The sequence below is a fragment of the Triturus cristatus genome, chromosome 4_2 (assembly GCF_964204655.1).
Source record: "Triturus cristatus chromosome 4_2, aTriCri1.1, whole genome shotgun sequence".
In the NCBI taxonomy this organism is placed as follows: Eukaryota; Metazoa; Chordata; class Amphibia; order Caudata; family Salamandridae; genus Triturus; species Triturus cristatus.
The window spans coordinates 923,327,182-923,343,905 of record NC_140586.1 but is presented as its reverse complement, the minus strand read 5'-3'; the positions used below and the strand labels follow the sequence as shown (position 1 = coordinate 923,343,905).

At 46.8% G+C, this 16,724-nt stretch overlaps 1 protein-coding gene across 1 annotated transcript in view; it reads left to right on the top strand.

Moving 5' to 3' along the window:
- The window catches only part of TIE1 (tyrosine kinase with immunoglobulin like and EGF like domains 1), a 329,526-nt gene that overhangs the window by 124,734 nt on the left and 188,068 nt on the right, over positions 1-16,724 (top strand). Inside the window, exons 3-4 of the mRNA XM_085602980.1 lie at positions 10,036-10,146; positions 12,436-12,591. Of these exons, the coding sequence (XP_085459106.1) occupies positions 10,036-10,146; positions 12,436-12,591 (267 nt within the window). The remainder of the gene's footprint in view (positions 1-10,035; positions 10,147-12,435; positions 12,592-16,724) is intronic.

Here is a 16,724-nt window from a genome sequence, read left to right as displayed (position 1 = left end):
TGAGGTGTGCAGGTTCCCTGTCCCTGAGGAGTGCACGCTCTCTGTCCCTGAGGAGTGCACGCTCTCTGTCCCTGAGGAGTGCACGCTCTCTGTCCCTGAGGAGTGCACGCTCTCTGTCCCTGAGGAGTGTACGCTCTCTGTCCCTGAGGTGTGCAGGTTCCCTGTTCCTGAGGAGTGCACGCTCTCTGTCCCTGAGGAGTGCAGGCACACTACATTAGTCCTTGGTGCCGGGGATGATTTGTTAGTGATAGGTGTGCAGTCCCCTTGGCCCAGAGACGTGCAGACACACTGTCCCTGAGATGTGCAGACACGCTGCATTAGTCACTGGGGCGGGGGTGGTGTGTTAGTGATAGGTGTGCAGGGTCCCTGTCCCTAAGACGTGCAGTCACGCTGCATTAAACCCGGGTGCCGGGGAATGGTTTGTTAGTGATAAGTGTGCAGGTCCCCTGCCCCTGACCGCCCCTGAGACGTGCAGACACACTGCATTAATCCCTGGTGCAGGGGATGGTTTGTTAGTGACAGGTGTGCAGGCTTCTGCCCGTTAAATGCTTTTAAAAACAAATATGGCGTCAGGGAATGGGGTTCAGGGAGCATTCACTACTGCATGTGCCTCCCGGCGACAGGTTTCACTGAATCCATATCACCTGCTGCTAGTTCCGTGCACGGGCCTCAGAATGGTGAGTGGCAGACGTGCACCACAGATCTGAGGTGTGATCTTGTGCACCCCAGGCTTTGCGACCGCTAGTTCCGTGCACGGGCCTCAGACTGATGAATGCTGGACGTGCCTCGCACCTCTGGGTCGTGCACGCACACAGCTTCAGGTGCTGGGAAAGTGCTTGTTGTTGTTGTAAGCTTGTCTTGTGTTCCTAGTTATCTCACTCAAGTCTCTTAGATTTGGCCGCCAGCCAGGAAAGGTTCGTGTGCAGGAAGTGAGATAGGGAGGGAGGAAAGCAGAGTGTGAGAACTGGAAGGAGGAAGGAGGCGTGCGGTGGGGGAGGGGCGACGAGAGACGGACACATGGGGCCGAGGAGACCCAGGACTTCCCAGGGTTTGCCCCGGAGTCTCACACCATCGCGGGTTCATTCACAACCCACATGAACACTTCTTGTACCTGTTCCGGCTGCACACAGCACAGGCGAGACTGTCATTTTTATTAACTACGTGTAGCGGGGTGTCATCTTACACAACACTGAATGATTTGTGCTATACAATAACATTATGAACATCTGCTTACTTGATTTCAAGCGCTAGACCAGTTCAGGCTTCGAAGCGCTGTAGAAAAGTAAGATAAAACGAAAGTTAAAAGTAACAAGGGCTCGTGAGTCTATGCAGTGAGTCCGTGACCAGTGCACGCCGAGGGCCGCCTGAAATCAGGTACCATTGGTGGCTGTCTTCGCCAACACCTGCGACTTCATCTCCTCACCCTAGGGGGCATGAGTATTCACAAACATTTTTCCAGGAGCCACAAACTTTGGTCTTTGATGTGACCGAGGGCACATTGATGCCGCAGGGTGGCGGTCGAGGGCTGGGGGTGGGGTAGGGGCGTTGGAGGCAGGCGCGCAACTCCCATTGGACTCACAGGGCTTCAGACCCCCCCCTCGTGTGTGGCAGCCCGGGATGAGACAGCTTCCCGGCGCACACACAGCCGCACCCGAACACTTCACAGGTCTTTAACCCCTTCCCCGCTCATGACGGAACCGCTCCGTCATGAGCCACGGTTGCCGTGTGCTCATGACGGAGCGGTTCCGTCATGCCACGACCGTTGGCGGCCGCTCCGCCCACGCGGCGCTGTTTCCCCGCCTGTGCGGGGGGACAACGCAACTGGGCGGAGTCATGACGGAACCGCTCCGTCATGAGCGCAGCTCAACCGTGGCTCATGACGGAGTGGCTCCGTCATGAGCACAGCGCCACCGCGCTGCCCCCCGCACACCCCAGCGCTGCGGCGGAATTCCCGCCGCAGCGAAAGGGTTAAAAGACCATTTGCATGTTAATGAGGCCTCGCTGTTGTTTCACCCCTTCTAGGAGCCCCTGCAGTTCCACTTTGCCTATGGCTTAAAAGATTCAGCCCCCCCCCGAATTTTTTTCTTAGACCCCCCCCCCCCCGAAATTTGGCTCTAGTTGCGCCTCTGGTTGGAGGTAAGGTGGGTGCAGGGGAAGTGAAGCATAGATGTCTAGTGTCTGAACTGCACAACGTGAAACCAGAATCTTGGGAATAATCTCAGCTTTTCCACTTAACCGCTGTGTGATCCTAGGCAATTATTTTATTTCACTTTCCCACCATTTTCTTCATTATCATGTCTGAGGTCCTCGAAATACATAACTTGAGGATGTGCGCTGTACAAAACCACCTCCTGTGTTTGATTTAATAAACGTTAACGCTGTTCATGTATTATAGAAACCCAGGCCACCCAAAGAGAGCACACACAAACTGCCTTACATCTTAGTTCACTATTGACCTTTTGTCAGGGTGGAGTGAGGAATGAATGGTTTTAAATTCATGTTTGAGAACTATCACTTTAAAAGATACTTCTTAATGCACTGATATAATCTGATGTACTAAGGGGAAACAGATCTGTATATGAATGAAATACACTTTCTGAATTTTGAACGGACTTTATCATACTTAACACTTTTGCTGCAAGAAGTCTTTAAGAATGAAGGTATTTCTAAAGTGAAGCGATGCAAGTCACCCTAGGTACTTCCTTTCTTTAACTTAAATGAACCTTTGAATAAATCTTTGCCTCTTTTCTTAACATCTTAGTGCAGACTCGAATAAATAGCAGCTCATGCTCCTGGTGATGAGGGGCCTGCACGTAAAGGCCATGAGGGCCGCATGTGGCCCCCGGGCCGTACTTTGAGTATCACTGCTCTGGGGGGTACCCATAGCCTCCTCTAGGGCTGCTCCCCTCTCACATTACAGTCACGAGGCAGGACAACAATAAATTAATGTACAATGCATAGGTCCTGTCACTCACTCCCTGTCCGGCCATGACACTCCTCACCTGCGGGTCCATCTCCTCACCTTCTAGGTTGAGCCCCCCCAGCTGAATTCTTTTAGATGTTGGGCCCCCCACCACCTGACAGAAATTTCTGGAATCGACCACCATGTACATATTCCGGGCATATCCAGCAAATAATGTTCAATACAATAAGATTGTTTAGTAAACGGCAGGTTTGTGAGTGGGTGTGGAGAAATGACAGAGGCTTATTACACAGCTCAAAACACCACTTTCCAAGATAAAATGTGCGCAAATTGTTTTTACTAGGATGCTTTGTTTTACACATGACATAGATTGATAATAACACCACCAACATAAATGTGAGGGGTGTGCCTGTTTTTCAGAGATGGTCAATCTCTGGATGGATTCTTGCTACTGCCATCCTCAGGTTGTGCTCCACGTCCAGTCTTGAACGGTACTTAGTCTTTAATACCACAAGTGCTGAGAACCCAATCTCACATAAATAGGACGAGGTGAAAGGCAAGAGAGTTTTGATCGCAGTTTCTCTCAAAGCTGAATATTCTGCAGATATTTTCAGCCAAAACAGGGACTGTAAGGGAGACAGTGTTGTCAGATGTTTCGAGCACTACCTTGCTCAGAGCTGGTACACGAGAAACAAATCTTCTCTAGAAATCATTAACAAACGTTTTAGGCATCATCCTAATGGGATAATTGCCCAACAACCAGTTATGGATCCGAAGACAGTTGAAAGCCCACAGAGGGGGCGCTGAACGAACACCTAATTGAGAATTCCTTAGTGGTACGATAAGTTGCTTACCTGAAGCAGTGGGGGTTTAGGACACATCACGCTTATGTTTAAAATAAATAGAACTAATAATAAATGAATGATGTTGTCTATTTTACTTCAGAGTAATGTTGTCTGACAGACTTTGTGATGGGATGGACATGTTAGGGATTTTGGTTGCCCTGGGCCAAAACTAATTTGGGGACCCCTGTTCAGTACAGCTTTGAGTTTAAATGATTTACTTTCAATACCCTATTTAGCCAGTCTTCTAACGGTGCACAGGCACTGTAGTCGAAATTCTAAAAGCGTTTACATCTAATATTCAGAGATAGTGATGTGTTTTCACTGTTGTAACAAAGCAGCAGCCCACTAATTGTACAGTGAATAATATCTGGGATATCCTCCAATTTCTCATATGTGAGGACTCGCTTGGATCTACCTTTTTGTGGTTAACTTTTTTATGGTTGTTGCATGAAACAAACACATTTCTCTGCAAATAGTAATAGACTCCCTCACATCAATCACATTAAACAGAAATTAAACAAAACGGTATTTGCAAGAATCTGTTAAGGAATGATTCCAGCCCAACAGGGCAAAAACAGAACTGTCTCTTTCAAGGGGACCCTGGAAGGCTGGATTGCAGAGCATTTAGATGTCTCCTTTTGTAATTTAGGACGAAAACCTTGATGGGGCACGACATGCCCATACTTGTGTACAGGGTGAGTGAGGTGACCATATGAATTTAGGTGCGTATTTTAGTGCAGAGTGGGACGAATTAATGTATGATTAGGGGTGGCTTATTTGAGTGAGATTGCAGATTGAGCAGTGAGGGGGACAGGTGTGTGAAGTATCTCATGATTGCAGGGTGAGTGGTGTGCTCGTGTGACTGCAGGGTGAGGTACAGGGTGAACAGCGCAAGTGCATTGTGAGTGAAGAGTGATCACTGTGAGTGCAGGGCAAGTGGGTGAATGATGTGAGTGCATGTTGATCAGTGTGTGTGCAGGGTGAGCGGGTGAATGGTGTGAGTGCATGGTGATCAGTGTGAGTGCACGGTGAGCGGGTGAATGGTGTGAGTGCATGGTGATCAGTGTGAGTGCACGGCAAGTGGGTGAATGATGTGAGTGCATGTTGATCAGTGTGTGTGCAGGGTGAGCGGGTGAATGATGTGAGTGCATGTTGATCAGTGTGTGTGCAGGGTGAGTGGGTGAATGGTGTGAGTGCATGGTGATCAGTGTGAGTGCACGGTGAGCGGGTGAATGGTGTGAGTGCATGGTGATCAGTGTGTGTGCAGGGTGAGCGGGTGAATGGTGTGAGTGCATGGTGATCAGTGTGAGTGCAGGGTGAGCGGGTGAATGGTGTGAGTGCATGGTGATCAGTGTGAGTGCAGGGTGAGCGGGTGAATGGTGTGAGTGCATGGTGATCAGTGTGAGTGCAGGGTGAGCAGGTGAATGGTGTGAGTGCATGGTGATCAGTGTGAGTGCAGGGTGAGCGGGTGAATGGTGTGAGTGCATGGTGATCAGTGTGAGTGCAGGGTGAGCGGGTGAATGGTGTGAGTGCATGGTGATCAGTGTGAGTGCAGGGTGAGCGGGTGAATGGTGTGAGTGCATGGTGATCAGTGTGAGTGAAGGGTGAGCGGGTGAATGGTGTGAGTGCATGGTGATCAGTGTGAGTGAAGGGTGAGCGGGTGAATGGTGTGAGTGCATGGTGATCAGTGTGAGTGAAGGGTGAGCGGGTGAATGGTGTGAGTGCATGGTGATCAGTGTGAGTGAAGGGTGAGCGGGTGAATGGTGTGAGTGCATGGTGATCAGTGTGAGTGCAGGGTGAGGGTGAAAGTGAAGGGCGAGAATGAGGAGCGAGTTGTCTGAATGCAAGGTGCATTCTCAGACGCTTGAAGTAACTCAGCATGTTATTGACGGCAGAGTAGGGTTTCAAATGTGTTAAACTATTGCTCTTATGACAGTAACCAGGGATCAGGGTGGAGGAAAGAAATAGTGTGCTGATGCCTCAACAAACTTCCAGTCTTATGGTTAGGGTTCCAGCTCATTATTTTGATGTCACAGACGGTATAGAAATAAGCAGTCACCTAAAGCTGTATTTTCAGCACTTGTCTGTCTATACTTTGAACAGCAAATATAAATAGAAAGAACTTTTAATTGTTTTCTAGAGCTGTCTGAATGATCCATGACTGATAATAAAAGGGAACAAAGACAGAAAAGTCACATTACACATGAATACATACTTCTTTATTTATAACCATATTTAGTGTCAAGACAAGCAATTTGCAGGCTGTTTAAACAACACATGGCTGGCTGGCATTTTGCGCGCCTGCCTGTGTAATTTTAAAAGAAACTTAACTCTGTCTCCTTTCTTGGAAGAGCTAACTCTTCCAGGAGGGGGTTAATTCATAGAGCTGAAATGCTTCAGCTGCAGTGGGAGGCAAGGGGTCTCTGCTATGATATCAAACAGGAAGGCACAGGACTGTCTGTTCCTTTACTTTTGGTTTTAGCAGAGGAGACATCTTGCGTCCCACTGCAGCTGAAGCATTTCAGCTCTATGAATTAACCCCCTCCTGGGAGAGTTAGCAAGACAAAAGCATGGGCCCATAGTGCCCCATCGATTTCCCCTCCCTCCCCCCTCCAACCATACCAGAGTTTTTAGAGTGGAGTGCGCCCCCCACCCCCAGATGGTGTCACGCTCCCCCAGGGGGGCGCGCCCCACAGATTGAAGAACTCTGCAGTGAGTCTAGGGGGTACCCAGAGCCTCCTCCAGGGCTGCTGCCCTCTCACATTACAATCAGGCAGGAGGCAGGACAACAATAAATGAGTGTACAATGCATGTGCAGTTGTGTAAAATTAGCCCTTGCAGCCCCCGTGGTGCAGGGGGCCCTGCTCTCCCGTGGGTCCCTCCGGCACTGTGTAGGGGCATAGGGCCCTTGGTTTGAGAGCTCCTGACTGGGTCTGGAGTGTGGGGGGGGGCTCTATGTAATTTGCAAGGAGGAGGCCTCCAGTTTCATTAAGCCACTGTGCATGTGTTCTGTCAATCACTCCTCCTGCCATGTCACTCCATCACAAGGGCCCTGAGACAAGGGCATCACTCTCGTCACTCACTCCTCTCCCAGCCAGCCATGTCACTACAACACATGGACCCTGAGACAGGGCATCACTCTGATCACTCACTCCTCGTCCTGCCATGTCACTCCACCACAAGGGCCCTGAGATAAGGGCATCACTCGCATCACTCACTCCTCCTGCCATGTCACTCCAACACATGGACCCTGAGACAAGGACCTCATACTTGTCACTTACCTGGTAGGTACATACAACGACTGCAGCTTCACTCAGTAAGTTAAAGATTCTCGGTGCTTACTTGTGAGTGAATTGTTTGATGTTAATGGGGTTGTTTCCCGCCAGTGCATTTAATCCAGAGCTGGAGAGTGTGTGTGTGAGGGTGGGGGGGGGGGGGGGGGGGTTGCACTGAATCCAGCAGCGGTATCTGGGTTGCTTCCCACCTAGTGTAATCTACCGCTAACGCACCTCTAACGCACTTACTACATGCTATCGCATGTCTGTCTATCGCGTGTTAGCGCGTGTTTTCGCTTCCTTTCCCGGACACCATAACATGTTATCGACTTCTTAATAATACGTCGATAAACATGTGAAATGTGTCCAGGAAAGGAAGCGATAAATGAAATGCGGATGACTTTCGCTGGCGATCATTATCGCCTGTTCTAGATAATAAGCCCCTTAGATTTGGAGGCAGTTTTTGACTTTGTTCAAACACCCTATGTAAGACATGAGCTTACACTGTAGGAACCCAAGATGTGCCTGTGTGTATGAGTAATTACACTAATAATCATTTACACTGCACCTAGTCATTTATTTTTTAGTTTGTGTACTCATGGCAGCGTAGCTATAGCCAATAGGCCTCGCCTTTGGGACCTTATAAGTGTTTAGCCATGCAACAGTTACGTAACTAAATACTTACAAGGTCCCAAGATCGAGACCTATTGGCTATGCCAAGCGAAAGTGAAAGTGATTGCGATCGTGATCAACATCAAAGCGGCCTTGCGGCCGCGAAAGTGAAAGTAATTGCAGTAAAACGCAGCGCGCGCGCCCGCGCACGTGCACTGTAGCTCTAGGCTGGCCTGGTAGCACTTTTTGGAGCCCTCTCAATAACTCTCGCCAGACCAGCGCATGCGCTGGGTCAGGCGAGACCTAAAAAATCAATGTAAAAAATATTGGAAAAAAATACAGATAACAAAAATATCAACTCCCATACCTACAAAGGTATGTACAAAAATATTGAATCAAAAATATCGATGTTAAAAATATAGATGTAACAAATATTGATTTTAAAATATATATTAAATAATTTAATATATTTTACCTATATTAAATATTAATATTAATTTTAACAAAATAAATTACATTTAATATACATTTTTACAAAACATTACAAATAAACTTAATTAAATCAAAATAAACACCAACCATACTAATGTATACATATATATATATATATATGAACTTTAAAATAATGAATAAACTATTATCTCTAATTTATTTTAAAAGTTTAAAATTATATAAAAATAATATATATATAAATAATTTAAAATATCAAAACAAAATTCTACAATAAATTGAAACATTAAACTATGAAAAAATATTTAAACTTAAATTGCCCAATACAGTCAATGGCAACAGTAGGAAAAGTGTTGGATAGCAAAATAATTACATTTACTATGCCAACTCGCATGAGTGCAACAGTAGTGAAAGTGTTGGATAGCAGAGAGGTAATATTTACTATTCCCACTCCAGTGAGTGCAACAGTAGGGAACGTGTTGGATAGCGGAGGGGTAAAAATTACTATTCATACTCCAGTGAGAGCAACAGTAGGGAAAGTGTTGGATAGTAGAGGGGGAAAAGTTACTATTTCCACTCCAGTGAATGCAACAGTACGAAAAATATTGGATACTGGAGAGGTAAACATGATTATTCCCACTCCAGTGACTACAACAGTAGGATAAGTGTTGGATAGCGGAGGAGTAAACATTACTATTCAAACTCCATTGACAGCAACAGTAGGGAAAATGTTGGATTGCAAAATAATTAAATTTACTATTCCAACTCCAGTGAGTACAACAGAAGGGAAATTGTTGGATAACTGAGGGGAAAAAATTACTATTCCCACTCCAAGGAGTGCAACAGTAGGGAAAGTGTTGGATAGCGGAGGGGTAAAAATGACTATACCTACTCCAGTGAGAGCAACAGTAGGGAAAGTGTTGGATAGCGGAGGGGAAAAGATTACTATTACTACTCCAGTGGGTGCAACAATAGGAAAAGTGTTGGATAGCAGAGAGGTGCAAATTACTATTCCAACTCTAGTGAGTACAACAGTAGGAAAAGTGTTGGATAGCGGAGGGATAAAAATTACTATTTCCACTCCAGTGAGTGCAACAGTAGGGAAAGTGTTGGATAGCGGAGGGGTCAAAATTACTATTCCCTCTCCAGTGAGTGCAACAGTAGGGAAAGTGTTGGATAGAAGAGGGGTAAAAATTACTATGCCCAATACAGTGAGTTCAAGAGTAGGGAAAGTGTTGGATAGCGGAGGGATAACATTTACTATTTCCACTCCAGTGAGTTCAACAGTAGGGAAAGTGTTGGATAGCAGAGGGGTAAAAAATACTATTCCCACTCCAGTGAGTGCAACAGTAGGGAAAGTGTTGGATAGCAGAGGGGTAAAAAGTACTATTTCCACTCCAGTGAGTTCAACTGTAGGTAAAGTGTTGGATAGCGGAGGGAAAAAAATTTCTATTTCCACTCCAGTGAGTTCAACAGTAGGGAAAGTGTTGGATAGCAGAGGGGTAAAATTACTATTTCCACTCCAATTAGTGCAACAGTAGGGAAAGTGTTGGATAGCAGAGGGATAAAAATTACGATTTCCACTCCAGTGAGTTCAACAGTAGGGAAAGTGTTGGATAGCAGAGGGGTAAAAATTACTATTTCCACTCCAATGAGTGCAGCAGTAGGGTATGTGTTGGATAGCAGAGAGGTGCAAATTACTATTTCAACTCCAGTGAGTGCAACAGTAGGGAAAGTGTTGGATAGCAGAGGTGCAAAAATTACTATTTCCACTCCAGTGAGTTCAACAGTAGGTAAGGTGTTGGATAGCAGAGGGGTAAAAATGACTATTCCCACTCCAATGAGTGCAACAGTAGGGAAAGTGTCAGCCCTCAGCACCACAGGTGATGTTATTGATCAGATGTTTCTAATCCTCTCCTCTCCTCCTCAGCCAATCTGTTTCCTGTGAAAGTGACAGTGACGGTTAATGCGAATGAGACAGCGGTCCTGTCTGCCAAGATCAGGAACCACAAGAGCATGGACGTCATGTGGAAATCAAACGGTAAGAACCGACCAATCACCCTGTACAGACATTAGTAGCAATGTAAGAACCAACCAATCACCCTGCACAGACATTAGTAGCAATGTAAGAACTGTCCAATCATCCTGCGCAGACCTTATGTAAGAACCAACCAATCACCTTGCTCTGACCGCAGCGCAGGACATGACCCGGAAGCATCCGCGGTACTCAGCAGAGGTTGGGCAGATAATATTATTCATTACAATGAAGCTATCTTTCAATTTTCTGCTTTTGTCCATCACTTAAACTCCTTTCATTACTTTCAGGAATAGTCTTTCATAAATAGTCTTTTTCTTGACATAAGTAAATGTGTTTTTGTATGCAAAATGTTATAATGTTCCATATTTTTCATTCTATATCATGTTTGCAGTAGCAGACCTGTGGTGCCATTTTGGGATGCTTCCCAGGGGTGGCATAATACATGCTTCAGCCCCTGGTAGGCCTCTGAGGTACCTATGCCCTAGGTACATAGTATACCATATACTAGGGGCTTATAAGGCACTCAAGAATCCAATTAGGAATGTACCTAATGTACCTGGAAACCATTTTACAGAGAAAGCAGATAGACTGGGGCCCTGAATAGCAGGGTCCCAGTCCAACTAAGTCATAAACCAGCAAAACACCAGGCAAAAAGTGGGGGCAACCATATAGTCAGATTCCACCTTCCTACAGTACTTCTGAAAGCTCTTTTTCTGTTGATCGCTGTGCTATCGAGCCGGATCTAAAAAGGGAACCTCAGGGATTCCCGTGCCAGCTCATGAAGTTCACATCAGCCATTTCAGAGGGAAAATATACAGAACAAAGGTGGATCTTTTTAGACCTCAAGGGATGGGGGCAGGGGTGGTCACTCCGGGCTACCACTTCATATGTGAGCCCTGAGGCGTTGGCAGGTCTTGTGAACATGTTACATGTGGACTCCATGTAGAGCAGTTACCTCGATGTACACCTTCCGACTCAGTAAAAAACAACAGAGGCTAACGGGGTATATCAACAAACGGCAGCGATAATTATCGCTGGCGCTCTTAATGTGAGATTGCATATCGCCGGCTATCTCTGGAAATTATTGCCGTACTAGCGCTGTATCAACAAGGCATAGCGCAATGGCGATAATTATTCCAGTGATAGTGGTGTTTTCCTTGGAACATCGCTGGTTTTCCAGCGATTTTCCATGGAAAACGGCTATATCCATGGTGATAGGGCCTGTGGTCTTAGCCACACAATCCACCCCTCATGTTAGGTATGCCTTAGTCAAGAATTTAACAGACGTTAAATTCCTGCATTAAGGCATACTTAACGCGATTTCAAATATCGCTAATCCTCGTTGTTAATATGACGAAGCTGGGTTAGCGATATTTTCCCATGGTGTTTTGTCAGGCACGCCTCCTTTGCATCTCATTAGCGATGTGATGGGAGGAAACACGTGCTAGCGTGTCCTTGTTGATAATGCGATAATATTATCTCCGCTTTTCACCCGAAAATGGTCTCTAAAGCGGCGATAATATTATCGCCGCCCCTTGTTGATATGCCCCAACGTTTTTAGAGCATCACGGGACATATTAACAAGGGCATTATGGGGCATATCAGCAAGGCGAGGCGATAGAATCATCGCCGGTTTTGCGGCCGTTTTTGGCAGAAAAGCGGCGATAGTTTTATCGCCTAATTAGCAAGCTCACGCTAACACGTAAAAACCTGTGTTAGCGTAGGAATTCCTAACGCCCAGCTTTGCATCTCTCCTGTACATGCCAGCGTATGCCCGATGTCTTTTGGAGCCCTTGAGACCGTGGAGATGTTCCAACGGATGCAGAAAGGGCGCAGAGGGGTTGGTGGGACTCTGATAAGGCTTCAAGGCTGCAGGAGGGGAAGCCACAGAGAACAAAACACATTCATTACGACTGGACAGCCACGGACGGGCATAGTTTAGGGTCAGTTAGTAAGGAACTGGCACTTAGGGAGCTGGACCCTATGCACTTTTCTAGAGTGTGGTATGTCAGTGTGAGTGGGAGGTGGGGCAGCATCTTGTGTAGCCAGATTTTGTAGCCTTGTGTAGGATCTGCGCGTACTGAAGCTGATACAATGGAGGCTTGGAGTCTTGGCCCTTCAATTGTAAAATCTTTTGGGGTCTATGTAGAGAAGACAAACATGGCTAACAGCAAGGACTTTCATTCAAGGAGGTAGATGTTCCATCGAAAAGCCTAGCAGCTTGATACAGTCTCAGTTAATGCCCACCCTGATTGGATTGTGCCGTCACTTCTCTTGTCTCTTTTTCCCCAGGCACCTTCTACCAGACCACATACAAGGCTGACGTGGTTGACGGCATGACAATGCTACGCATCCCCCTGGTGAGCTATAGCCAAGCAGGAGTCTACAGTGCCGGGTTCATGGGCGAGAGCCCCATGGTGAGCGCCTTCTTCAGGCTGATTGTGCGAGGTAAGAAAACAGTGGAGGGCTGCAGAGCCCTGGGAGGGGAGGGAGCTTTATAGGTCCTCTTTGACATTACCTGGCCTCGTGTTGTCTTATCATACATGAATGGAACAACAACATGCAGATACCTGTAGAGGGTTGACCAGATATTGTACGGGCCACTTGCTTCATGGGAGATGCACATGGACATTGTTGATTGTGTTTCAGTGTTTTTCCTCCATGTCAATGATGCCTAGTGCAACTTAATTCAGCTTCAGAAGTCCAGCCTAGAGAGGAATACCATCGCCAAAACAATACTCCTGAGGACGACTCACCTCCATCCCAACCTTCTCAAGCTAAGCCACCTTCCCCTCAACTACCTATAACCCAATCATGGTTTCCCAGATATCTCCCTTAAATGAGCTGGGGGCCAACAGGCTCCATACCCACTACCACCATTCACAACTCAATCCAACTCACCCGCTTCTATCAAAAACAAGTAAGCAGCCAGTTGCCCCAGTTTCCTAACCTGGGGGCCTCCAATCTCGGACACAGCCATCTGAGGGTCCATCACCATCAACCCAACCACCTCCACCCCATCCGTCTCTAACACAACCTGCCCGACACTTCCATCAAAAGCATCTCTCAGCCAACTTGTCGATCAACCATCTGCACTCCAAACATTTCCAATACAAACCCCTTTACCCTCCGACCTCCATCCAAACAACCTAATAGCAACCTCCGGCCATATCACCCCGGCCGAAAGCAACAATCCGGAGCCTCCACCGCAGCAATCTTTATAATAATATGGATGGAATGAAGTACAGAGGCAGCACAAGGCTTTAAAAGATGACTTATAATGTTCCCCACATGACTAGAATGCTGGGGTATACAAAAAATCCAGAGAGCTCTCCTACATTTAACCTAACCAGATTTGTCATATATTAAAGCCGGCAAATGTTGATTCCAGTACCACAGTTACTGTTACTATTTTAAGAATAATTGGCCATATATGCCAGCTTAAAATTATTAAAACTTTTCTTTCAAATACATTTTTAGACTGTTAGCCTGGATGAAGTAGAATTATTTTCACAAAACCCTTATTAACTGTCAGTTAAGGAAGTGTTGTAATTTTATGACCTATGGAAGCAAATGTAATATTAACATGGCTCTTATGAAAAGCGAATAACATCCATGTTATGTATTACTATTTATTATTATTATTATTATTATTATTATTTATTTTTATAAAGCGCATAGTCACCCAGAAGTATCCCAGCGCTAGTGAAACCCTAGTTCAGCAGACCTGAGGAACGGGAGCTGAGAGCAGAGGAAGGGAGGGGTAAGGAATCGAACACGGGGAGTATGAGAGCTAGGGAAAAAGATGCGTCTTTAGCAACTTCCTAAAGCGCAGATATTGAGGTTCAAGACGTAGGTCGCGGGGGAGTGAATTCCAAAGACGAGCAGTTTGTACCGAAAAGCGTCGTCCTCCCGATCGGGCTTTCCTGAATCTTGGGGTATTAATCAGGTTTTCTGTGTTAGAACGGAGGGATCTGGTGGTTATGTAAGGGATGATGAAGTTGCTGAGAACTGGGGGGCCTTGGTTATGCAACGTTTTGTGGACGAGGCACAAGGCTTTGAATTTGACTCGCTCCCTTATGGGGAGCCAATGAAGGAATTTGAGAGCGGGTTTAGCAGATGATCTGGCCGGGGTGTTTGTGATGATCCGGGCAGCGGTATTCTGAATTCTTTGAAGTTTATTCAGGGTCGCTTCGGGAGCGCCGAGATAAATCACATTACTGTAGTCTAGTCTCGATATTACGAGACCTTGGATTAGTAATTTCTGGGATTTAGGGGGAAGAAGGGGCAGGACTTTCCTCAAAGATTTTAGAAGGCCAAAGCAGGTCCCTGCTACCTTCTTTGCTTGCGAGGTGAATGAGAGATCAGAATCGATCCATACACCCAGACTTTTCACCTCTGTTTTTGGATCAGGGGGAGGACCTAGACAGGCTGGCCAGCTGTCCAGGGGGAGAGCGGTTCCTTTCGGGCCAAGTATAAGGACCTCGGTTTTTGACCCATTTAGCTTTAGGGCTGATCTATTCATCCAGCGATGGACCTGCGTAAGGCAGTTGAAGAGATCAGCTTTCTGTTGTTTGGGATGGGACAGAGACACCACTAGTTGTGTGTCGTCAGCATAGCTGACGACGCTCACTCCGAATGGGGTGATAACCTCCTCCAATGTGGACATATAGATGTTAAATAATGTGGGGCTCAGGGAAGAGCCCTGAGGCACACCACATTGGAGGGGCATTTCGGATGAGCGGGCGTTCTTCTCCCAAATCTGATAGGACCGTTGGGCCAGGAAAGATGCAAGCCAAGATAAGGCTGTGCCTTCCACTCCAACTCCTGAGAGTCTTTCAATAAGGAGTTGGTGGTCAACGGTGTCGAACGCCGCGCTAAGGTCGAGGAGGATCACTGCCACTGATCCTCCCCCATCCAATAGCGCTCTGGCCTCCTCTACCGCTGCCAGGAGGGCGATGTCGGTGCCCTGCCCTGGTCGGAAGCCCGTCTGAGAATTTTTTAGTTTGTTATTGGCCTCTAGGAACTGCGAGAGTTTCCTATTAACTAATTTTTCTGCGATCTTGCTGACTCCTGGGAGTAAGGAAATGGGCCTGTAGTTCGCCAGATTCTCAGGGTCGAGAGAAGGCTTCTTCAGTAGGGCTTTTACAACAGCCTTCTTCCAGCTCAAAGGTACAACTCCTTGTTGGAATGAGATATTGATCAGATGAGTAAGGGAGGGGATGATAGTGGGGGCTACCTCCCTAAGGATCCGCAGAGGCGCAGGGTCGCTAGGGGAGCCGCTCTTCATGGAATTGAACGTATTTCTCACTTCGTCTATCGTGACCTGGCCCCAGGTGGACAGACACGAGGCGGATGTCGTGTGTGAGAAAGCGGTTTCTTCCCCCGGGCTCGAGGGCGGGATAGAGTCCAAAATTAGACGGATTTTGTCGTGGAAGAAATTAGCCAATTGTTGGCATTTCTCCTGGTCGGCTTTGGGGTCGGAGGGAAGACCCAGTCCTTGTTCTGAGGGTTTTAAAAGCTCTTTCAGGATGACGTATGATTCCTTACTGGAGCATCCCGCTTTCTCTATTCTCTCCTGATAAAACACGCTTTTGGTTTTACGAATAGCGTTTTTATAGGTTAGAAGAGAAATAGAGTAGCTGTTTTTGTTGGTTCCTGATTTGTCGCGTCTCCAAGAGCGTTCGGTTTTCTTACACTCTTGGCGCAGAGCTTTGAGCTCTGGAGAATACCATAAAGCGGGGGATAATCTTTTGGGCTGTTTGAAGGTGGTGGTTTTCGGGAGTATCGTATCTAGAGACGAAGTAATCCAATCACTAAATTGCTTGTCAGCCGTATTGGAGTCAGAGGAAAGTTCGGGAATGGAAGCTGCAAGGGAGGCAGCTCATTTCTCAGGTGACAATTTGCGCCATTGACGGTCGGTGACCTTAGTTTTGGGGGTTGGGAGGATAGGTGTATTGATTTCCCAGGAAAAAGGGACCAGGTAATGGTCCGTCCATGGGAGGGTCACGGGTGATTTGGTGGTAACTGTTGCTATATTGGTGAGAATAGGGTCCAATAGGTGGCCCTTCTCATGGGTAGGCTCGTTGTTCACTAGATGGATCTTTAAAGATGTTAGGTCGTGTTTAATGTCCGAGGCTCCTCGGTCCGTGGGGTCCAAGAAGTGAAAATTCAAATCACCTAGCATAAGGAAGTTGGAGGTGGAGGAAGCTAGTTGTGATACAAATTCAAATATTGAATTGATAAAGTTGCCAGGGGCACCTGGGGGGCGATAAATCAGTAGCCCTGCCAGGGTGAGAGCTGGGGAGATTTGGATGGAAAATTGGCCACTCTCGCAGTCCTCGATACAGGCGTTAGTTGTACTACAAATGAATTGTTCCCTGTGAATTATAGCTATCCCGCCTCCTCTCCCTTTAGGTCTATTTAGGGCTTGGCAATGATACCCTGTGGGGAGGGCCGCGACGACATCCGGGTCGGTGTTGTCAGATAGCCATGTTTCCGTTAGGAACAGTAGGTCAAGATCCTGATTTTGGACCAAAAGATTTACTTCGGTAGCATGTTTGGGAAGGGAGCGGCAGTTA